The sequence below is a fragment of the Pituophis catenifer genome, unplaced genomic scaffold, assembly GCF_029215685.1.
Source record: "Pituophis catenifer annectens isolate HBS135680 unplaced genomic scaffold, rPitCat1.0.hap2 SCAF_1, whole genome shotgun sequence".
Lineage (NCBI taxonomy): Eukaryota > Metazoa > Chordata > Lepidosauria > Squamata > Colubridae > Pituophis > Pituophis catenifer.
Window position 1 is genome coordinate 176571921 of NW_027256881.1, and position 25156 is coordinate 176597076.

The following is a 25156-nucleotide window of genomic DNA, read 5'->3' on the forward strand; positions in this document are numbered from 1 at the left end:
GATACCCTGCCCCTGCTCTAATGGACTCCAAGGGATATACAGTGACATAAATTACAAACAACAACAACAAGAAAACCAAACGAAATGCTAGTGTAAACAGTTCAAGTAATATCATTAAGGCCCAGTAGTATGATTAAGCATCATGGAGACTCTTAAAACTAAACTAGTTGAAAGACTGAAGGCATTCTGGAACAAAATTATGTACAAAATTCCCGCAGAGTTATGGTCATTCATATTTCAGCAGGGAGGGTATTCTATAAAATTAGTGTCTGTGATGAAAAAAATGACGCTATGTATGAAAACTTGATCATAGTTATGTCCTCTATACCCTTTTCTTCTTTTGCTTAAATTACGTTATCCTGGGAAAGTGAGACTCTTTCTCTTACCTAACCTTCCATTTGGTATCAGTTTCTAAAGTTAAGATGAAACAGAAAGAATGAATTTTGGGAAGATATGCTCAAGACCCTTATTTAGGAGAAATACTATGTTTTTGTAATTATGTAATTCTTTACAACATACAGATGGGATGGACGCCTGTAAATTGTAGTACTGTATTTTTAAGAAGTCCTGATCGTTTATGGTCCTCACTGCTAATTCTTTCAAACATTGTTGAAAAGATTAAATCCAGCAAAAACAGAAAAAGTGCATAGGTGTCCTCATCATTTATCAACATATAACACAATAATCAGAAACTCCCCTCCCCCTCATATGGGAAAAAAATATAATCAAATATAAATTAGTTCATAGAAATAACATTGTTAATGCCATTAACGTTCAGTGTAATTCTTTCCCTATGTATTGTAGTTCCCAGCCTAGAAAGTCTCTGACATGGACACCAAAAATGTGGCCAAAATCTAAGGAAATTTTAGTTCTTTTAATTAAATAATCATAATTTGGGGATCCTATGGATGTTAATAGGGGAAACCATGTGTACTGCCCACAGGTACCATATCCTGGCTGCGGATTCTATGTTGAACCTCAAAAGATGATGATGATGATGATGATGATGATGATGATGATGATGATGATGATGATGATGTAATGGTCCACATTAAGGAAAAGTTTCTGAATCCTGGCCTAAATGCTCAAAGAATTTCACATTTATTAATTTGTTTGCTTCTTTGTATAGAAATATGGGAATATGGGAAAAGGTAGTGTAATATGCATTTAACCAGCTATGTCTTCTGCAAGAGTACTCCAGTTAATTGCCCCTCTCCTTCCCCCAAAAAATCAGTCTGCATTTCCTTATCTGCGTGAACTCACCAAGAACTAACTGGTTTCCAAAGTGTCTGAAACCCATTACGCATTACTCAACAAAGCAGGGATCTGCTAAATAACAGCAAAACTCAATACAGTGATACCTCGGTACTCATCGTTAATTGGTTCTGGGAGAAGTGATGAATACCAAAAACAATGATTACCAAACAATTTTTTTCCATAAGGAATAATGTAAATTATTAAATTAAAATTATAATTAAAAATTAATGCATTCCTGAACCAAAGACAATGCACATATTTAAGGCAATAAGTACAAAGATAGGGTTGTATATCATTAATTTACATGAGAAATTAACCTAAAAATTAATACATACTAAGATTAAATTAAATTTTCAGTTTACCTCTACTGAGAAGAGTCCATGGCCTAATAGGGTGGTGGGAGGAGAGTGGCGAGAAACCGAGGTTACATGGAGTGTTGCTTGGAAGGAGAGTTGCCCTCCAATAGAACATCGGGCACTTGCATGTGTTCTTTCTCTTTTCTGCCTTTTTTCAATTTGCATTACAGGCTCTGACATACTCTTTGTTTATCCAATGAGGACTGCTTTTGTCTTCTTTTCAGAATTCCTCGAAAGTATTAAACTTTTGGTCATTCAATAAATTCACATTTCTGCTTGCCAGAGCTTTGTTGGATGGTACTTCTCTACAAAGTTTTGAACTTCTGCCATTTTGCACACATTTCTTTAATCAAGGAACCAGGGACATCCTCCCTTATCTCCTCACCTAAAGAAATCTCTTTAGATGCTTCTTGTTGCTCTTCCTTCTGTAATTCCTGTAGCATCTCAGCTCTTCACAATGTTCCTGTAGCATCCTCAGCTCTTCACATGTAACTCAACATCAGCAGCATCAACCTCCAGACCAGTGGTGAAATCCAATTTTTTTTATTACCGGTTCTGTGTGCGTGGCTTGGTGGATGTAGTGTGGCTTGGTAGGTGTGGCTTGGTGGGTGTGGCAGGGGAAGGATACTGCAAAATCCCCATTCCCTCTCCACTCCTGGGGGAGGATATTGCAAAATCTCCATTCCCACCCACTCTGAGGACAGCCAGAGGTGGTATTTGCTGGTTCTCCGAACTACTCAAAATTTCCGCTACCAGTTCTCTGAACTGCTCAAAATTCCTGCTACCAGTTCTCCAGAACCTGTCAGAACCTGCTGGATTTCACCCCTACTCCAGACCCATGGATTGGCCCAAGATACAATATCCTGCAAGGGCATGCCTACCGTCCCTGTCCTAATATTCCTTTTTACTTACTCTTTTCATGTATTCAAATTATGTTTATATTTTTACCTTATATATGCTTATATATGTTCTCTTATATATGCTTGACAAATAAATAAATAAATAAATAAAAATAAAAATAAATATACCGTCTGTACTACCTGCAGGCTAGGGCAGCAAAAGATCAGACTCAAACTCTTCAAAGTCTCTCTTGAGTCACAGCTTCTGGCCACAAATTCTTCCATGCTGAATTCATTGTCCTATAAGAGACTTCATTCCAGGCCTTACCAATAAGATGAAGGCAGTGCAGGATATTGAACTGCACCTTTCAGAATTCTGAGAGGATCAACTGGGTATCAGAGGATCTCGCCTCTGGAAAGTGCCTTGGTGTACAACTTTTGAAGTTTAAAATGACCTGCTGGTCCATGAGCTGGATGAGAGGAGTAGTGTTGGGGGCAGGAACCTTACAGGGATGAAGCTGAATTCCTCTTGTAAATCATCATCCAAGCCTGGAGGGTGGGCAGGTGCATTGTCCAAAAGTAGGAGAGTATTCAAAGGCAAATCTTTCTCCAGCAAATATTTTTTTCACCAAAGGACCAAATACTTCATTTATCCACTTAGTGAAAAATTGCCTCATGACTTTGCTGTTTGCCCTCCACATCACATGGAGTTTGCTTTTTATGACATTATGACTAGTAAAGGCTTGAGTTTTAAGTCCCCACTAACATTCCCACACATCTGTCCTTCATTGGTTTGTGGCCTGGTAATGCCTTCTCCTCTTTTGTGATGTAGGTTCTACTCAGCATTTTTTTCCAAAAAAGTCCCATCTCACCATAGTTAAAACTTGGTGGGGAATAAAAACCTCAGCCTCTACATAGGCATGAAATTCACAGACAAATTCATCAGCAGCCTTTTCATTAGCACTTGATGCCTCACCTTGCCTCATGACCCTCTGGATGCCAGTCCTCTTTTTAAAATGATCAAACCAGCTATGGATGGCCTTAAAAATTAAAACACTCTCATCACTCGGTCCTGGTTTGTTTTTCAAAAGATCGGCATGCAACATTCGCCTTTTCACATTTCATAGCTTCTGACATACTGTCACCCACTAACTGCTTCTCATTTACCCAAATTAATAAGTTTTCCAACTTCCTCGAGTGTTTGAGAATGCTGCTTTCTTATGGCTTTAACTCCTTTTGCAATATCAGCCTTTTTATCATTTCTATATTCTTAATGATGGTGGAGACCGTTGTTCTAGGCATATTATAGTCCTTAGCAAGATCAGTAATATGAATACCCTTTCCTTCCTTCCTTCCTTCCTTCCTTTTTCTTTCTCCATGGTAATGTGAAGTAATTTTCTTTTCTATTCAGCACTATCACTGCCTTTTTCTTAGGACCCATGATTAGGAAAAAAAATGCAAATATACTACATGGGGATGTGGACAGGGTAAGAGCTACCACATGATTAATGTGACTCTTTGTTTCGGCTTGAAAGAATAGTGAATCACGAGGCAGCCAACACCAACAACTTCTAGCATGCATGTTGAGTACCAAGCAAGCAACGAGCACCAGGACAAAATTTTTGCATAAAAATGCATCAAGTACCAAATTTGATGAGCTTCAAAGCAGTTGAGTACCAATGTATCACTGTTTTATTTGCAGTGAAGTCTAATATTGAACATTAAGCATTTAAATTAAGCATCATAAATAGTACATTTGAAAACACCAATTTATTCCTGTTCAAACTTTGAAAGAAAACTGTGAATACTGCCCAGAGTTGTTGGCATGCAAATTGAACTAACAAAATGAATAAAACACTTAAACAAAGCATGTTTATCTTAGATGTCATAGAAACATTATCTAGATGCAGTTTATTGTTGAACAAGAATTGCTGAATTATTGTTGTATACTAGACCTATATAAGGCTAAAATTATTCCCATTGTAAAAATCTAGTTCCCTGAATTACATGATTTATTTGTGCATGCTCTACCCAGCAACAGACCTTGTCTCCCCATGAATTTTGTGCCAAATTATAAATAGGGTGGCGGCAAAAATATTTGTTAGTTTAAGGACATTTACACCCTTGTATTATATGTTTGAGCTAGACATTACTCCTTTAATTCAAAATATAGGCTAGATTCATACTTTATTGTATTCATGGTTTACTTTGTTCACCTATTGCTCTATGATAAGCCACAATAATTTCTGACCATGTATTAGAGATCACAGTATTGAATTCATATATCATGCTGAGTCAAAACCAATTTATTAAACAAGACACTTTATAAAAGTGGGAGGTTCAGATTTCTCAACAAATATTGTATTAATGTCTTTCAGAAGTTCATGGAAGACTTGCTGACAACAATGAGACTAGACTAGGGCATAAGTACAGGTAGTTTTCCCTTGGTGACCATAATTGGAACTGGCAACTCCATCACATCACATGACTGTGATGGACTTACAACATCACTTCTTATTTGGTCATTAAGTAAGTCACTGTGGCTCATATAGTGTTTATTTCAAGACATTATATTATATGTAGTGTTGAGGGTAAAACTTCCCTCTGCATAGTAGGCAACAGACCGGACAGCAAAAAGATACATTGCTGGTTAAACACACAGATACTCACAGACTCTGAACGGCGAAAAATAAAACATTCTTTACTCTTAGTGAAAAAACAAACTTGGTTTCTCAAAACAATGATAACACGTCTTCGAATAATCACTCTCCAACACAAAACATAGCTTGCTTACAGTTCTCTTCAGTCACACACAGTCCCTCTTCAGGAGATCAATCATCAAATAGCAGGAGCAGGAGCTCCCGGGCTTCCTGTCTACTTTTATGGCTGCCTGATAATAGCACAGCCAATCATTCTTCTTATATCATTTAAAGTCCATTATAGATTGTGTTGAGGGAGACAGTGTTGAGGGTAAAACTTCCCTCTGCATAGTAGGCAACAGACCGGACAGCAAAAAGATACACTGCTGGTTAAACACACAGATACTCACAGACTCTGAATGGCAAAAAAATAAAACATTCTTTACTCTTAGTGAAAAAACAAACTTGGTTTCTCAAAACAATGATAACACGTCTTCGAATAATCACTCTCCAACACAAAACATAGTTTGCTTACAGTTCTCCTCAGTCACACACAGTCCCTCTTCAGGAGATCAATCATCAAATAGCAGGAGCAGGAGCTCCAGGGCTTCCTGTCTACTTTTATGGCTGCCTGATAATAGCACAGCCAATCATTCTTCTTATATCATTTAAAGTCACAAACATAGTTTTTCTATATATATTACCCACCCAACCGTAGGATAAATATCCAACATGTAGCTTGGATTTTAGTGCCAGTTTCTCCATTGGCTTTTGTCAGAAGTCAGTTGTGAAGTGTGCAAATGACAATTATGTATCTGTGGGATGCTGTGACAGTTATTAACATGCACTGGTTGCAAAGCACCTGAATGTCAGTTATGCTATCGTGGGGACATTGTGATGGTTGCAAATGTGAAGACTGGTCATAAAGTTACTTTTTCAGCACCACTGTAACTTCAAGCAATCACTAAACAAGGGCAGTTATTAAATAACATCTACCTATAGATAAAATCTCACCAATAGGTAAGGCATAAGAGTTCCCTCTATCTGTTTGCTGCCATCTTGTTCTTGTCTAGATTTTTGAAATCCGGATGCCAGCAGAAAGGAATGAAAAACCATCAACCTTGATTTTCTTAGGAGCTCAGTTCTGGAAATAAATTCGGTAGCATCAAATCCTGAAAGGAGCAGTGATGAGACAGCACTAAATGACATCTCCCTCTCTCTCCTCTTGTTCCTCCATAAACAGGAAGAAGGTGAGAGTTGGAAAAGCAGCCAGGAACAGGATGCATTGCAACTGGGGCTCTTCCTTTATTCTTGCTTTCTGTTTGAACTATACTTCTTTTGCAAGGGCTCCCTGCACTTGTACAGCAAAGCTAGAGGACTAATTAGACAGGGCAGAGAGGAGAAAACACAATTTCTGCTGTCTTGTGGTTGTCGATATTTTTGCAGCCCAGATATGGAAACCTTACCCTGGGGGATTAAGTTTGTTAAAGGCATGGGATAAAAATTGGGTGACAAGGGTGATATATCCTTGCAAAGTAGGAGTCTCCTTTGTCTTCCCTACATTTAGACTGTTGCTCTAGATCTGCATGAAGTCTGTTGGCCTGCTGATGCACATTTAAACATAGAAATAAACACTATATTCAGACCTAGCTTTTCTTTATATGTTGCTTCAAATTTAAAGGGCATCTTTCTGATTCTTAAAGAAGGATGAAAATTCACATACAATAATAAAAAAGTTGTTAAAACAAACATTTATAATCCAGAAATGAATGGAGAACTTCCATGGTCTTTTTAAAGAGGGATGGATCTGTTGAAACTACTCTCCCAGCTTGGAGTTGCAGCCTCAAGTGTGCCTACTGCTACTAGAACCACTTTGGCCTTTAGTTTCCACATCCTCTCCAGTGCTTCCTTCAGGCCCTGGTACTTCTCCAGCTTCTCATATTTCTTTTTCCTAATGTTGCTGTTTTAGTCTTTAAGTCCATCCCTTTCCAGTGACTGACAGTTCTTGTCTTGCCATGGCATTTCCTCTCCTTGATCTTCCTCCTATGTCTACTGCTGCCTTGGTCGTGTGTGTGTGTGTGGGGGGGGGTGTTTCCAGTTGCCTTTAGCAGGATATTCTTCTAGATATTCAAAAATGAAAAAATATAAAACATAATAGTTTGGATTTAATAGCAACATCAGAGTCAAGTTTCCCTTAAGATTCTCCCTCTGGAATGGTGAGATCTCAGAATGGAATTTGTTCTATGTATTTATAACTTTAATCTCTACTTGAAATTGAACTTGAGGGTCAGCTCTCAGATTAATTTTAAAGCTAGAAAAAGGAAAAAAAACAAATTGTAAAGTCATGCATGCAGTGAACCTCTTGGAATGTAATGAATTAATTATTAGATTGTTATGTTCAGTGTGCATCTCTCCTTGTGATTTTATCTCTGTTTTTTCATGTACACAATTTTTTAATTGTCTTGAACTTATGCAGAATTATCAAAGGTGAGTTCATATCTGTTCACAGTAGCGGCAGACATTTAAATCAAGCAGCAAAAGAAAAAACCTATTTTTCTTGTATTAAATAACTCAACTAAGCCAATATGCCCATTCAATGCAAGCAGCATTATTACAATACTAACCGAAGAAAGAGGTTGAATGGAATCAGATTTCCTGCAGCAATGTTTAGCAGTGAGACCCACTCCAAATAACCTGTCTGGTCTTCCTCTTACCCATCTCCAAGTGCTTGTTGAAAAGTTCAGTTAGCACTACAAATCCCCCTAAGCCAAGAAAATTCTCTTTGACCTTGTGCTGGCAAAATCAAATGGTAATGAAAACTGCTGCTATCTACCTACCTTAAATATCTGCAGTTTTCAAAAGGAAACGATCCAGCACTGATTCATCTTTCTATAGATTCCTACAGTTTTAGGTTCTGGTTTTAGTACCTTCATTCAGCTCAGGGTTTTTGTTGCTGTACATACAGAGCTCAACCACGGTAAGAGGGGGGTATCTGCTAATTAAACATTAGTACCTTTTCACAATAGGTAGCAGTCTGAATGTAGCAGGCACATCATTCAAGGCCACCCTGTCGAGAAATGTCCAAGTCAGAAGTAGTTTCTCAATTACCAAAGAAAAAATAGCAACCTTTGTTATTCCTCGTGCATATGAATCTCCCAGCTCAAGTCTCTTCTTAGCTCTCCCACTTCATTAAGGAATTTATTTTTTGTTTGTTTTGCCAGCACAGGAATCTTTCTTGCCATCAACTTTTTCTGGGATCACCCTGCACACACACTTTCTCCTGCCAGACTGGGCTTTGTGGAGGAGAAAGCAGCATGAACAATTAGTTCTGGCAGAACTCTCAATTGTTTGATTACATGGGGCTGGGTTGCCCTGGGTCTTTTATGCAGCTATAAAATTGGGAGGAGCCAAACTGGGGAATGCTCCCCCCCTCACTCATCAGCTGTTGGGCAGCAGTGATAGAAAAATTGCAAACTTTAGAAAGATCCAATAGAGAAAAAGTGTGAGAAAATGAAGTGTTTTTCACTGACCAACCAAAACTGGGAAGGAATTCCAGAGGAATACTATTTTCCTATCCCAGACACATACTAGAAGTCTTTGGCCTCATCAACCAGCTAGGTACTTTTCTTTCTTATTACCCATGTTTCATCTTTTCCTCTTCCCCTCTTCCTTCTCTTCTTCAATGATTTCTAGCTAATTCAGAACTAAGAATGTACACTCTTTGAAAATGTTCTGAGATCATGCAGAAGCACAGCTCTTCCCTGCTATTCAGGAAAACAGACCCACTTTTCAGATTTTGTTTTACTAGTTCCTACCAGACCCAAAAAAATTCTGAAGACAGTAAAAAGAAAGATTTCAAGATGAGAGTGAATTTGACAAATGGAAGGGGGAGAAAAGGCTGATAACAGTAATCATAACAAGATGAAACTGAGTGAAAAGAGAATATGGTGATATATGGTTCAGATTTCTCTTCTCTCTGCCCACAAAGTCAGTCTTTCAGGTTCTAGCAGATGAATTCATTCCCCGTCATTTGTTTCTATTATGTAGTATATAAAACAGTAACAATACATTTCTTAATATTTTACCATAGTCCAATTCTACTCCCCAATAAATATAATTAGGACTGTTGCTCAAGGATTTCAGTCATCATGACAAAAATGTCTTCCGTAACAGGTACTTTTGTTGACATTGCTAATATTGTTTACCAATGTTGTATTTTGGGGTATTGCTTTGGGGTAGAAAATGTACCTACCATGTGTTCAATTCTTGTTTAGATTTTTTTAACTAAAATATGCATTTTACAAATCAGCTGTTGCAAATAAATCCATGTAATTTATATCTTCACAATATATATCATGAAATCAATTAGCCGGAGTAAACAAAAAGGTTGCCTCACAAATGTGTATAACTTCAGAAGAATGTATATGAGATTTTAAAGTAATTTCACTTTTCATTCAGTTTTTCCCAACATATTTTTCTGGAGCTTGCTTGTCTCAATCTGAGAAGATGATGTTACCACACTTAAGTGTCATCCCCCCAATGTTTCAGACAAGCCTGTGTAATGTTTCACAGAGAAACTGTGTTTCATGCTAAAGATCAGGCCCTTGATTTCAGATCCTCCCCTTGGCTTTGGCTATTCTACATGCATTGCCTCTTCTGTGGTTGTTTGAATCTCCTTCTGCACCTCTCTTTACTTTCATTGCTTCTATCCCCTGCAAACTGTGCCAAGAGGAACCATCAGCTGCAGCCAAAAACAGCATATGGTTAGAATGAAATGCAACTTGTGACACAGAAGAGAGTCTTCCACTTCCAGCCCCAAAGAAGCATAGCTACTCTTCTGTTGGAAAGAAACAGCTGTGGCTATGAGGAAAGTGCACTGACAGGAACAATTTGCAGCCCAGTGGAAATGGGATAAACTCCACCAGACAAGAATAAGAAGGAACTGAAGCTCCAAAGATCATAGTTCAACCATTCCTGGACTTGAAGGAAAGTAAATTATAGGGAATCGATCTTGAACTCGAAGAACTCATGTGTCATTAACTAACAGCATCAATTTTACCTGACACAGATTCAAAATTGTTCTTTATAAGAAGAGAAACACATGCACTTAGCAATTGTGTGCTGGCCTCCTAGCTGTTAAGGCAGGGAGGCTTCAGATAAATGGCCAAAGTTCAATAAAACAATAAACAGGGCCAGTGGCTCAGCCTTAATTGTCTTAGAACTGCTCTGCTATGAAACCGATGCTGGAAATACTGCTTCACTTGCTGTTTTTTCCTTCCCTTGGGAGATATAACAGTACCTGGAGAACTGATTCGGGGAAAAAAGTTTAGCAAGATTTTTTCTTTCTCTGGGGAAGTGGTGGTGGTGGTGGTAGGATGGGGAAAATGGCACATCTCCGGGATTCAGAGCCAGAAAGGCTCTTTTTCCAAAGGAAGGACTACCGCAATCGCCCAACAGGTCGCCCTTGAACCGGGGGCCATAACTGCACCCCGATCCTGATCACCGGCAGCCTTGCGCGACACATTCCCCAAGGGGGTGCGGGGGGGTCTTAAGGGAAATGCCTCCCCCCTCTTCTCAGCAGCGTTCCCTCTCAACCCTTTCCCCCCCGACCCTCTTCGGCGGAGGGGCTCCCGGCGCCCCCCGGGGCTTCCTTACCTCTGCTAGAGCCAGGAAGCAGCCGCCCATCGCGAGGAACGCCAGGACGGCGGGCATTCTCGGGTCGTTGCTAGTCTCTGCGCCGAGGAAAGTTGGAAAGGGCTCCGAGGAAAAGGAGCGAAATAGCAGGGAGGAAATCCAGGGGCGAAGAAGAAGAGGGGCTGAGCGGCGAAACAACGTCGCCTTGTTGTTGGCGCCTGAGGCGTTCAAAATCGGCCGGTAGAGCTGGACTGAGCCGCACAAACCGCGGTGAACTTCCCGGGCACCGGCGCTCCCCAGGAGAGGCAAGGAGCGACGCGCGCCCGGAGTGTCGCGGAGGGAGCTGTCTTTCTCCCTTTCCACTCAGCCGGAGGCGGTCAGGGCCGAGGTCAGGCAAAGGGGTGACCTAGCGGCGAGACGCGTGGAGGAAGGCAGCTACTGCCTCCCTTCCTGGGCTGGCCGGCCGACCCGGACTCTTCCGTGTCAGCGCGGGACGCTCTCGCCACTCAAGGCTGCGGCGATCCTTCCCTTCTCTTGGAACGGAATCCCCACCCACTCCCGATCCTCTCGGGCGCGGAGGAAGGCAGGTGCAGGGAGGCTCCCTTTGCCAGCCTCACTTTTGGCTCTGGGAAGGGGAGACGGCGGGCCAGGGGTGACCAGCTATCTCATTCCACCGCCCACCTATCTCAAACCCCCCTTTCCCATCCTGCAACAGGGATGGTGAGAAAATGCAAATGCGTAACGAGACCGGACAGAAAAGGACTTGCATGCAGAGCCATATGCTGCATTACAAAAAAAATTTAAAAACGTGAACGGGGAGGAGATTGCAGAGCAGCTGAATGATTCAATCGACGTCGATGTGAGTGGAGTGGACGGTCCCGCCGAATCTGACTTTTTCGACCAGGAGTTTGAAGCAACGGTAATAAAAAAGCTCGGTTTGGGCCATATGAGCCATTGAAAATTCATCCCTTTTTAGGGCTGGATGAATCAGGCCCCAAGCCTATGAATCTTTAAAAAAGAAAAACACCTTTGCTAGCAAAATTGGGATTGAACCCATAGAGAGGAGGAAAAAAAGAAAGCAATAGAAGCTTCAGTTGGCACCCAGTCCTACAACCTCTTTCCTGGAAAACTAACTCTTCAGAACTACCTCAGGCTCAAACCATAATCAGGATCATAACTAAATCAACCGTATTTCTAGGCTTGGATGATGCAGAACCCAAACTAAGATATATTATTTAGGCAGAAATTCTTCTGTTTTCTTTGACTCCACACAAAGACATTAACAAGAAGCACAAAGAAACTGACAAAAAACCAACAGCTATATTGCAGCAGCTTTCCTAATTTCCCAGAAAAGCAACAAGTGGGAATTCTGGGAGCTGTAGATTGTGTGTGTCTTTGAATGCATTATAAAGAGAACCACGTTAAGTCTTTGGTGACAAATCAGGAGTCTGGTAGCACCTTTTCCAATTAACACATTGAAAGGCATAAGTTTTCATGAACTGCAGCTCACTTCATCAGATGCAAACTCCTGTTTTTATACTTTAAGTTTAGAAGATCTGCTTATATGACACACACCAGATGCTCTAATAGAAGGAAGGCAACTGCGACAACGCTCCAGTTCCCAGTCATTTTGTGGGCAACAGAGGCATTGGCAAGCTCCATAGAATTGTGAAAGAATCAACAAAATACTCCATTTCAAGTCTGATCCACCCATTCTATACTATCTTTTTCTAAAATTCATACAAAGGTATTGTTACCTAATGTGTTAATACCTATTTCCAAATATGTATTATACATTTGAGTTGAAATTTTGTTAAAACATTTGGAAGTGGTGAAGCTGGTAGTTGTCTGTTTGCACCCCTGCCTAGCAAGATATAGCAATCAAATTTATGTAATATCTCTACCAGTGGTGGGATTCAATTTTTTTAACAACCGGTTCTGTGGGCGTGGCTTAGTTGGGGGTGTGGCTTGGTGGTCATGTGACTGGGTGGGCGTGGCTTGGTGGTCATGTGACCGGGTGGGCATGGCTATGTGCATAGGGACTACTCAGAGGGCTGAAAAAAGTCATTTCTGACCGGTCCTCGCACTTATGAGTAGCCTCACATTTATGCCTGTTGTGGCCTTCTTAACCGTGTCAGTCATTTCACCACTACTTCTCTTCACCATGGTGACAAGATAGGGCGTAAAACGTAAAATGTGAGGACAGTCGTAAGTTCGAGGACTGGTCAAAAGTGCAAGGACCAATCAAAAATAACTTTTTCAGCTCTCTGAGTAATCCATATGTACAAAAGAACTACCCAGAGGGCTGAAAAAAGTGATTTCTGACAGGTCTTCGCACTTTTGACAGGTCCTCACCCTTATGACTGGTCATCATTTATGCCCATTGTAACATTCTTAACAACCGTGTCACTCATTTCACAACTGCTTCTCTTCACCATGGTGACAAGATAGTAAACGTAAAATGTGAGGCTAAAAACATAAAATGTGAGGACAGTCGTAAGTTCGAGGAGTGGTCAAAAGTGCGAGGACCAGTCAAAAATAACTTTTTCAGCCCTCTGAGTAATCCATATGCACAAAAGGATACAGCAATAGAGAGGGATGAAGGAAGAAGAGAGATGGAAGAAAGAAGGCGAGAGAGGGAAGGAAGAGAAGGGAGGAAGGAAGGGAAGGGAAATTAGAGTAGGAGTGAGAGTAAGGGGCAAGGGGCAGGGAGAGCCAGCAATTTAACAAATGGTCCGGCCAAACTGCCTAGAACCGGCAGAATCCCACCACTGATCTCTACCCATAACTTTAGTACTTAAATGATTCAAATCAATCTTCTCATGTTACAATGCCAACGTTAGTATTTTGAGGCAAGGATGAAATAAAGCAGATGGGCACAACAGATATTTTGATTATTTTATTGTTACTCTCTATATACATAATTTTGTAAATGGAGAAAATGTATTTAAATAGTTTAACATATCAGAATCATAAAAAACACATCTCAACTAAGATAAAAATATGCACATTATATACATTAAATAAATAATCTGAAAATATTTTATGGTTAACATCATAATTTTTAACATTTTGATTCAATTATTTTTCCCAATTGTAACAGATAATTTTTCGGAGTGTTGTAAACAATGCCCATTGTTTAGGTTGCAACAATATGGACCACCTATTAAGTTGTGTGATATGCACATAACCCCTTCTTACTATTGCTAACAGAATAGTTAATAAAGTATATCTTTCCCACAACTGTAGACTTAGACACAAAAGACAAAAGAAATCTATACACATCAAAATTAAAAGGAACTCATCAGAGTGAGCACAACTTGAATACTGTTAAAATATTTGTTTCCAGAATACTATGTTAACACCTTACCTTAATTTAAAGAGTCATAAACTAAATAGTGTATCAAGATTGGGGGGGGGATATAAAATGTTGAATGGCATTTATTATTTTTTTCAAAATGTAAAGAAGTCATTATTAACAGAATTTCAAATGTTACGGACAATTTTCAGAAGAATTCATTTAAAAAAGAAAAAACTGCTTTGCTTTCTAGCTAAGGTGCTCCTGAATATTTGATGCAGAACTCCAATCACCATTAACTCTTGGAAGTTACATCAGCTGGGTGTATTGTGTAACAGGGCAAATGCATGTGTATGGTGTACATCTCTGTGCTTCAATTGTGGCAAGAAACATGCATTAGAATTGGAATATGGCATTTTCAGTTGCTACTTGTGTATTAATATGCATATTCATTACTCACAACTGCATACAAATATTCCGACTCTGGATAATTAGCAGAAGAAAGTCACTTCATGCTATATTTTGTTTTTTAAAGTCAGGCAAAACATTTATTTTGAATTACTTTGTACCAGCTAAATACTAACACTGCTGTTTAAGTAATGAATAATTAAGGAATGTGTTTTTTCATCGATATCAAAGCTAATGATCTTTGCTCAATAGTTCTAAATAAATAAATAAATAAATAAATAAAATGAATATAAACAGAATAAAAACTTGGTTATAAACATTAATTTATTCAAATTATTATCTGGTTTCATATAAAAATCTTTACTATTTCAGACATAAATTTAAACAAGACTAGCCACAAAAGCAGATTTAAGATTTGAACTTCCCCATGAAAAATCCAACCTACAACCTAAGTCCACACATGCATCATCAACTGTCTCTAAGCCAGAATTTAATGACTTCTTGGAATGCTGTAACTTTCCCTAAGCTATGTTAAATAGTGTAGGTTTAAGACTCCTGGCTGCAACCAGAAGCAAAATCACAAGGGAAAACCTACCTCAACTCAACCAACTACTTGGGCTCAAACCAAAAGGGAGACAATCAGTAAGGCTACAAATCTTACCTGCTTAATGACACATCTTTTTTTAATATAGTAAACATTTTGTATTTACAAAAAATACTAAAAAAAGTGCTTACTCTCAATTTGTAAAAGTACCCAAATCTTTACCATGAAGTCTAATTTGCCACCCACCCCACATCCTTTCTTGTTCGGAGCACAACTGCAAATGTTTTGTGGTGCCAAAGGAACTACTGTTTTAACAGCCTAATTTATTAATACAACCTGAGTATGTGCAGCACAGCAACATCAATAGTACATTTCTCAAATGGTGCTAAAATGAAACTAGGATAATGTTTTTATCAGATAGCTATTAATTATTGAATTAAAACAAAATCAAAAACATCCCAATATTTTGCTGTGACAAAAAGAGAGAATGGAATAGAGTTAAAGGCATATTTAAAGTAACACCTAGTGGTCTGAGACCATTTGACTCAACTACGGAGGCTCCATTTGAGAAAATTTACCTTTGGGACACAAAGATATTTCAACTTGAATTTTTCTGAAATTTGTATGAAGCCTAAATTAGAATTCAGAAAGGAAAGTAGCCCTCCAATAAAATATCAGACCACACAAAAACTTTACAACATTAAAAAAGGGCTTCAAATGACCATGTGGGATGTAGGAAATGATTAAAATAATCAAAATACTGCTCAAAGGAAAGTTGTAAAATAAATCCAGTGCATAACAAATTACACAATATACAATAACACTTACAAAATAAACTCCTATCACAGGGGCAGCACTATTAACAGACTGTCTTGGTTCCTCATGATTAAAGACAACAGTATCATATCTGCAATCGGTGGGGCCAGCATGCCCCCTATTATTAGGACCACTGTTTCGATTGTTCACAAAAGCCACTGGTTATTCAGTGCATCAATACAAGGCCGTGTAATTTATGGCAAGCTCCCCCTTGGTCCCAGACTTGTTTACTTCAGGTTTCGTGAAAGTAGCATTCTGATTCAAAGAACTGAATGCTTCTTCCACTGCAGTGTTGACATCTCAAGGGCAAATTCACATGGCAAGAAAGCCTAGCTGCGAAGACTGTAGCAGAAGACCCTTGAGTTGCTGTTGTGAGAGGCAAGCTGAGGATGGCGATGTAGAAAGACAGTTCTCTGTTATATCCTTTTTGAATTTGAAGACATCATTCCATTGCACCACCTTATCTTAGCAATTGAGGCCCAGGCCTGTCCAATGATCTGGCACCATCAAAAAGTACTTATCCATTGCTTCACAAAATCTAGTACGGTATAATTCCGGAGATACCACAGTTGGCATTTTACCTAATAATGCAAATGAAGAAAAAGACTGAAACTGATTGAAACTGAGCCAATAGGAACATATTAATGGCCAAATTTATATTTTATTATTACACCACCAGCTTCATATTCTGAACATCATTAAAACCATAAAGGTAGGAACAAAGATTTATGAAGTTATATCTTCCACTGTGGACATTGCAAAATTATATTGGGTAATTTAACAGTCTGTGATAGAACTAAATAGTGAAACTCAACTGAAATATTTGGTTATAGGTGTTTAAACAATAAAAGTTATAAACAATGCTTCTTTATAAGCCATTACCTTTACATTTAACATCTATTTAGACCTTAATGCCACAACTAAATAAAGCACATATTTCACAATCTCAGTAGCTTAACACTGTAAACCATTAGGTCAGTATTCAAAAGATCCTTGAAAATAATAAAGAATACTTTAAAAATATCTAGCATTTGTCATCTGAGAAAGGAGGAAAATATTGATTAGAAAAACATTTTGGACCTACCTTGTCCTCCTAAGATCCCTGTTGACTTCACCACCATTTCAAGTTTTTTATCCCAAGTAAATGTGCGAATGTAATCTGATGTGGAAAAAAAGTATGGTACATAGCATTAGATAACTACACAAAGAACACTTTGATAAAATAGGAAATCTTTATTGCCTTTCCTAGGTATTATGAGACTGCAACCAAATTCTTGTAGTTTCCAAAATGCCTTTTTAAAATATAAATTATATTTAAGACTAAATTTTATACAGTAACCATTACACTCAAGGGATACTCAGAGAAGTTGTCTCCAGTGCATTCTTCTGACTTTCATTAAAATAAAACATGTTTTACAATGGGCAACAAAAATGAACCCAACCCCGAAAGACTAAGCTTTCCATTTTACAACACAGTCACCACAAGGAGATTATTCCTCAGGGTTATATATTGAGAATTCAGATATTTAATGCCTACTTTTTTTTTTTTGAGAATGAATTTGATATACAGAACCAGAATTTGAATGTTTTAACAAATGTTAACTGAATAAATATGTTTTGAGTTGAATGAAACAAACTTTATCAAAGTGTATGAAATTTATATTATTAAGCCAGATCTTGAGGACATTGCTATAATCTAACTACATGTAGTCCTTGACTTACAATCACCTAGCAACTATTCTAAGTTAAGAGCAACGCCCCCCCCCCAAAGCTACTGACAACCCCATCCCAAGTTTATGGCCACTGCAGCATCCCCAAGGTCATTTGCCCTTACAGCTAAGTGCAGCAATCCTGCAGCGACACTCCCCCTGAGTCCCCATAGGCCTTGGGCCTGCTTCACATCCCACCAGGCCCCATACTCTCCTCCTCACTTACCTTTCAAAGATCTCTGGAGCTCCAGAGGTTAGCTTAGGAAAGGAGGACAGGTTGCTCTGTTGTTGGGCTATGTTTCATGATCCCAGAAGTGGCCATTTTTGCGATACCTGCATTGAATTATGGCCACTTAGAAAATGGCAACCACTTCTGGGATTATGCCACATGGCCCAGCAACAAAGCGGCTTTCTTGGCTTCACTAACCCAATCTCCAGAGTTCTTTGAAAGGTAAGTCCAGAATGGGTGACATGGAGTGAAGAGGGGTATGTGGGATCCAGTGGGGTGGGAAGCAGGGCCAAGGACTGTGGAGACCTCAAGGGGTGGAATAAAGAGTAACGGATGCCTCAGGAGTTGGAGATGGCCTTGAGAGGCCTAGGGTAGGGCCTGTGCTAGGCCTTCCAGGACCTCTTTCAGAGCCCGAGGCACCTCATACTCTGCTTAATGATCCGCTTATTTGCTTAATGACTGTACTAGGGAAAGCAGGATGGCGGAGTCATGAGGTGGTCATATGGGAACTTCACTTAACAGCCATCATGACTTCTGACCATAATGTGCAGCCTCCATTTCAGTTGTGAGTCAAGGATTACCTGTATTTGACTGGAGTATTGTCAAGACTGGTTTACAACATAACATCTAGAAAATCATTTCTCATTCCATCACTTTCCTCGTAACACTTTTTCATGTAATAGAGGTAGTCAGGTTATAGGCCACAACTAATCTAAGCAGAATATTGGCCAACCCAAATAATCTGCTTTATGTAAATCAACCTATGGACAATCACACCTTGGTAATTTGCAGACAAAGTTAACATACCGATAATTCCAACAACAAGTTCATTAGTGGTATCATCCCTGCCCACGAGAAGAGAATAATCAATGATGAGATGGCTGGAGAGGAAGTAAGAATCGCTGTGGATGGAAGCCTTCAACACAGCCTTGGAGTGAGAACGGATATACAAGGGATTATCACGCACCAACTTCAACAAATTTTCATCCAGCAGAACCACATCACAACTTTCTTTTCCTGTGTCTGTTTTCACATTTCTATTTCGCAGAGAACCTTTCAGGTCAAAAACCTAATAGTAAAAAGAAACAATACAATTTAGCAGATGAAGCTTTTTGATTCAGAATTCTAAATTCAAAAGGCAGAGCTAATTTATGCAATTAAAAAAAATATGTACTATACATATTACAGACTTCGTAATTTATAAGCTTGGCAAATTTTTAAAAAAGCATAATAACCTTCTTGTGTGAGCAGCAGTGTATAAATTTAATAAATATTTTAAGAAATAAATGTAATTCCCATTCATGCCAGATTTAATATTGTACTAATTGTACAACAACTCTCTAAACTAAAAGCTCACATGGCTACTTCTGATACCACAACATCCTTTATTTAGAATTTATTTAAATCTCTGTTAGATTATCAGTGCAATCAGTACTGGTTATGTCTATGTCTTCACTGATAAAATGATCAGAACATTTCTTGGTAAAAATTATCCTGGCACCTATTTCCCCCACAGCAATGGGGAGATTGATTCAGTCCTTCCTGCGGTGTTCTGCAATTTCCAATAATTAGGGAACAGATACACCCCTGCTTCATGTGGGAAAGTGCTATTGTACCCATAACCCTGCCTGCTCTTTGACAATGAAGGCAGCAAAAAGGGCTTATTTCATTGCTTCATTGCTTTCATCACAGCCTCAAGTAGTGATTCAACAGAACTGTTCTAAATAACCCTGGGATCAATATAATTTACTCCAGTCAATTTTATTTTCCAATCTTCACACTTCTGTGAAGAAACTTCTATCTGCTAGGATAGATTTTCAGAGCATTTTAAGGATGGAACTGTGATTGTTACAGGTGGCAGCCAGGAACCAAGTGTCTAATGCCTGGTTGGTCAAATTCATAAGATCAGTTCCACTTTTTTCAGCCTAAAAATGTGGACCCAGATGCTTGTAGTAATTTGATCAACTTCTCTTTTGTCCATGGGTTGTTGCATGCATTATTTCATGATGGGATAATGGCTGCTGCCTTTAAAGGGGCAACTAAATGAACCTTCCTGAAACTGAAAAGAACCTCTCTGGTCCCAGGATTACAAACGTTGCTCAGTTTATACAGCAGCAATAAACTGACTACATGCCTGTTTGGGGGAAACTGAGTTTTCAGATCTGTTCTACCTTGAATTCTAACTTGTTTACAGGGCAGAAGAGGCTTTGATCACTCTGACTTCAATGGGAAGGTGGGGCAGAGAATATAACACCTCAATTCTACCACTTCTCATGGTATTCTTGCAGAACATCCTATAGATTTATGGTACTTTCAGTCATTATTTCCATTCCTCTCTGTGTGACTGATTCCAGAGAACAATATTGGCAATCTTATTATGGGGAATCTCAAAGAATCATCCTCTTTCTTGTGCTGTTCAGGGTCTACATGAAGCCATGTGATATGGTTATGAAAGGATTTGGAGGATATGCTAATCATAGTCAGGGCTATTTCTCTGATTGATGTGAGGCCTTGCATAAGCCAGTCTGTCCTTAACTGCGATAGTGGACTGGATGAACTAAAACTAAAACCCAACAAAAGGACTAAGGGTAAGTGGTTCCTGAGTCTAGGAATGAAGAAAATGGCCTGCTTTAGTGGAGGACATGTTTCTCTGAAGGAACCCAGTTATAGTTAGGGTGTCAACTTTCTCAATATTTGCAAATCTCTCATTGTCATTAGAGGAGCAGGTGATCTTTATATCTAGGAATGCTGACTGTCAATTTAGAATGGTACCCAACTCTGCCCGTTCCTGGTCAGGTAAAATTTGGCCAGAATGATTCATACACTGATAACCTCCAGAATGAATTACCCTAATATATTCTAAGTGACGCTGCCTTTGTAAAAACCACTTCAGGATTCAATGCAAAAAGCAGTGGATAAATAACTTCAATAAAACTTTTAATACACTATATCAACGTAGGGCATGTCAGAACTTCCCACTAAAGCAATTAAAGTGGAACAGGACTCCCCAGTGAAGATCCAGATCCAGAGCAAAACATAGCCAGTATTCTCAATATTGCAATATTCTCAAATATAACAAGTTGCTATTGAAAGCAATAGTCTTATTAAATCTTTCAGTTGGAAAAGACACAGCAACCAAGAAGAAAGACAACACTTCCCATTTCTGTAACACAACACTTATTCACCTGAGCCATTTTTCTGCCATAGAAGAGGTTTTCCATGACTAGCAGATCAAGCTTCTTTTCTGTGTTGTTCTGAGAGTTTTTATAGCCTATTCGATAAACCCCAAGAATCTTGGCCAAAGCTGTGGGTTTCTGAAACAAAGTGTTAATGTATTCATCAGTTGCTCAAGGTTCTACTTCCCAATGCAAATGTTTATCTAGATTTAGTAAGACAGAATACAACACAAATTTAAAAAAATGCAAAGAACTACACGAAGTCACCAATGTCTTCCTTCAAAAGGCATTTTCAGTTGATATCATTCAAAGGTAAATCAGTAAATAAGTAAATAAGCTATGTTTCTTTCTGTCCCGGACTGCAGTTTAATCCTGATGCTTCATTCTTGGTTTTAAAGGCAAGGGATAAATTATTCCACAAATCTTACCTTTTGTTGAACTGCATTAGTAATGTATGTGAAGTAATGTGGGGCAAAGTCGAGAAAGGACTGGACTTCCAGGCGAGGCATTTGTTTCAAGATGAATCGGTCATCTAAAGAAGAAAATATGTTGATATGTTGCATAGTTACAAAGACATAATTATGCAATTCCTCCAAACATCATCAGTGAAAACGGTATCACAGAAGGTTTTCTCTAGCTACTGAGATAGCTAGAGTTGTAGATCACAGAGTTGTTCGCATACCATAACAAGGAAGTGCCCATGTCTATGAGGTATTGAGAAGTTAGCTACCTTCAGTCACATAAAAAGCAGCTCCTGATTTCCCTCCTCTTGCCTGCCAAGGCAGTGAGTGAGAGAGAGAATGGATAAAATCTTCTTCACTACTTCCAAGAATCACTTCACGCATTTTATGGAACTCCCCTGCATAGTAAATCCTGCAGTAAAACTTGGCATTGGCATCAGAGAATTCTGCAAAAACACACAAAATCAATATTTTATTTTTTAATTAATTAAATAAAGGAAGCTCCATTTTCTAGATTAGATAGATGCTTACATTATTTTCCTAACTCAGACCAGAAGATCTATGTTCTTCATCAGAACTTTTTGATTTCAATTGTGCAATAGTAATCTGCAGTATTTGAGTGTACATATACACACAAAGAGAGAAACAAATACCCAGCTACCTTTTCCCTTTTTTTAATCATCAAATTTCACACTCCAGGCAACCTAAATATATACCCAAAAATCTCAATCCAGTTACTCTCTCATTTTTAAAGATTATTTAACAGTTATACAAAGAGTTTGGTGGCACTGGAGTCTGTGTTAATGGGGGTACACCATATTTTTCGGACTATAAAACGCACCAGTGTATAAGATGCACCAAGATTTCGAAGAGGTAAGTAAGGGGGGGAAAAAGGGTTTTGCCCTTCCCGGCAAAAGGGAGGGTTTGGGAAAGGGTTTGGGAGGCCTGCAGAGTGCTCCTGGGGGCTGGGGGAGGGCAAAAACGAGCGAGTTTTTGCAAAAAACAGGGTGTGCAGAGGGTTTGGGAGGCCTGCAGAATGTTCCTGGGGGTTGGGGGAGGGCAAAAACACTGTTTTTGCAAAAAACTGGCGAAAAATGGGCAAGTTTTTTGCAAAAATGGGACGAGCGAGGCGGGGCTTTGGGAGGCCAAAAATGGCTGAATTCAGTGTATAAGACGCACCAACATTTCCACCCTCTTTTAGGAGGGAAAAAAGTGCATTTTATAGTCTGAAAAATATGGTAGTTTCTCCTGGTAGTTCCTTGATTAGGGTATTATTTTCTGCCTGATTGTTTGCCTGGTGTTAATATATGCTTATCTGGGTTGGCTGCTGGAGAGAAGGTCTTTTTGTTTCCTTCTTAGCTTTTCTCCAAATTGTTCTCAAATAGCACAGTGCTGTTTTTCAATTTGTGTGCAGCCTTCTTGTGAAATTTCAGAAGGTCTCAGAAACCTTCTGAAACATTACAAGAAGAGAATTCAATAATTAGAGAATGGTGTATGCTATTTGAAGTATACCACAAATGCCTTGGGAAGAAGGCCTGGCAAGCCAGTAGCCAGAGAACAACTCATTAGCGGTAGGAAGAAAGCAGGGGTGAAATGCTCCTGGTTCGGACCGGCTCAGGCGAGTAGGTAGCGATGGCGGCGGGCAGTTCAGAGAACCAGTAAAAAAAATCCCTGCCCCCGCCCCCCATGCCCAGCTGAGCCGCGCGATCATCAGGAGCTTTTTTCCTTTTAAATGCCTCTGACGATCCAAGCTGAGTTGCCTGCCGATCAGGCAACTCAGCTTGGATTGTCAGAGGCATTTAAAAGAAAAAAAGTTTTTTCTTTTAAATGGCTCTGACGATCCCAGCTGAGTTGCCTGATCGGCAGAGGGTTTTTTAAAAACCCTCTGACGATCAGGCAACTCAGCTGGGATCGTCAGAGCCTTTTGAAAGCATTTTTTTACATGGTTTTACATGCAAAAAATGGTTTTAAAAGTAAAAAAAAAAATGGCCACGCCCACGGTCACATTACCCCCCCCACCAAGCCACGCCCACAGAACTGGTAGTAACAAATTTTAGATTTCACCACTGGAAGAAAGGTGAGAAACTATGTCAAGTGGATCTGGTTGGGCCTGCAGAATGTGGGGACTTTGTGCTGTGATGGCTGACTGTGGTACATGGTTGAGGTGTCACTGGTAGAGCAGGATCTGAAGAGTGGCCTAGTGTGTGTGGGATGGGGGGTGAGGGTGGCAATTGGCTGAGGCTTCTGAAGGTCCCATGCCTATATTTTAGCCTCAATGCCTCTGCCGCTGAGGAGTGCCATTGTGTAAGGTAACTAACAGGGGGTTGAAATGCCCCTATGGTCATAAGTGTAGATGGACTGACAAGCATCCAAATATCCAGATCACAGGAGTACTGCAATGGCCATAATTTCTGGGACCAGTCATAAGTACCATTTATTCAGCACCACTGTCATTTCAAAAGGTTGCTGAATGAATGGTTGTTAACCAAGGACTATCTATGATATCTTCTGAAATGGCTGTAAAATTAATTTTATGAGATTGCTTTTTAGTGGCTCATACAAGTATGCATATGATAGGTCTTCAAATACTATTCTGAGTTTTGATGATGATGCAACTTGTTAATTGTTATCTTGTTAGTATACTAGTACCTACAGACTTCTGTTCCACATTGTCTAATATAATGTGTTAAATGCATTTTAAATCACATATGGACTACATTTCATGAGAATGGAGAGAGTTATATCAGGAAAGGAGAATCTGAATATTGGAATACTGTATTCAACAGCAAAGCCTGAGCAAACACCTCAGTATTCTGCCTCCTTGTGGCAATAAGAACAAGCAGTGACATAATGAACTAGACATCTTACAGAAAAATGACCTGCTCTGCACAAAAATATACATATGCTCCATCTCAATTTCAAGGGTCTGCCGAATTCACCTTGATATCACATGATCAAGACCACAGTGCGAACCTATAGTTACTGTATAATTTACAAAGGACTTTGTAGTATGTGTTGTTTTGTTATCTACTTACGAAGTTCAACATGTGGATTTCCAAGCTGCTTCTTTTGTGCATCACTTCCCTCTATTTCATCTGGAAAAAATATGAACAAGAAAAATAGACTAAATATGCAATCTTTTAGGGCCATTTTTCTGAACCTGATGTCTTGACTTGGTTTGTAATTCTGAAAATTTAGTTTAACACATCTAAAAGGCAGCAATTTGGAGAAAGATACTTTACATTCTCAGAAAAATGATCCCAGATTTCCTTACTCCTGAACAGAGTGCTTTATCTAGTCTGACAGATAGATAACTATTTCTGAACTATTACATTTCTCAGGAGTTGCTAGGTTGGCTAATATTTACAACATGAAGGAAACTGGATCAGTGCTACAACCTGTCATTCATAAATTCTATCTTTCCCCAATCCCAAAACACATTTATTAAGCACAGTAATTAATAAATAAAACACAGCACCCCAGCAAATTATAATGATTTTGTAGGCCTTCTGCCATTAAATGAAACAAACAAGAAAAAAAAATCTAGAATTTAAAATTATTCTCATTTTATGTGAATTAATCTGTCTAATTTTACAACTCTACCATTTTGTGTTTTAAAAGAATGAAATATGAGTCAAATCCTGACATTTCTGATTCAAATGATATACTTTTTGCCCACATAAATTCAGTCATTCTGAACATTTGCAAATCATGGAAAGTAGTTTTTAAAGGGACTAGAACTGAAGAGCTTTTAAAAACAATTTCAATTTCCCTTTCTTTCTCATTTGGG

At 39.0% G+C, this 25156-nt stretch overlaps 2 protein-coding genes across 2 annotated transcripts in view; both read right to left on the bottom strand.

Moving 5' to 3' along the window:
- PTH2R (parathyroid hormone 2 receptor) overlaps positions 1-10803 on the bottom strand; it is a 60575-nt gene extending 49772 nt beyond the window's left edge. Inside the window, exon 1 of the mRNA XM_070956784.1 lies at positions 10747-10803. Within this exon, the coding sequence (XP_070812885.1) occupies positions 10747-10803 (57 nt within the window). The remainder of the gene's footprint in view (positions 1-10746) is intronic.
- A 2915-nt stretch (positions 10804-13718) lies between these two features.
- PIKFYVE (phosphoinositide kinase, FYVE-type zinc finger containing) overlaps positions 13719-25156 on the bottom strand; it is an 89817-nt gene continuing 78379 nt past the window's right edge. The window contains exons 36-42 of the mRNA XM_070933208.1: positions 24402-24461; positions 21636-21812; positions 21334-21437; positions 20915-21043; positions 18537-18798; positions 16876-16950; positions 13719-16372 (exon numbers count right to left, since the gene is read on the bottom strand). Of these exons, the coding sequence (XP_070789309.1) occupies positions 16257-16372; positions 16876-16950; positions 18537-18798; positions 20915-21043; positions 21334-21437; positions 21636-21812; positions 24402-24461 (923 nt within the window). The 3' untranslated portion in view covers positions 13719-16256. The remainder of the gene's footprint in view (positions 16373-16875; positions 16951-18536; positions 18799-20914; positions 21044-21333; positions 21438-21635; positions 21813-24401; positions 24462-25156) is intronic.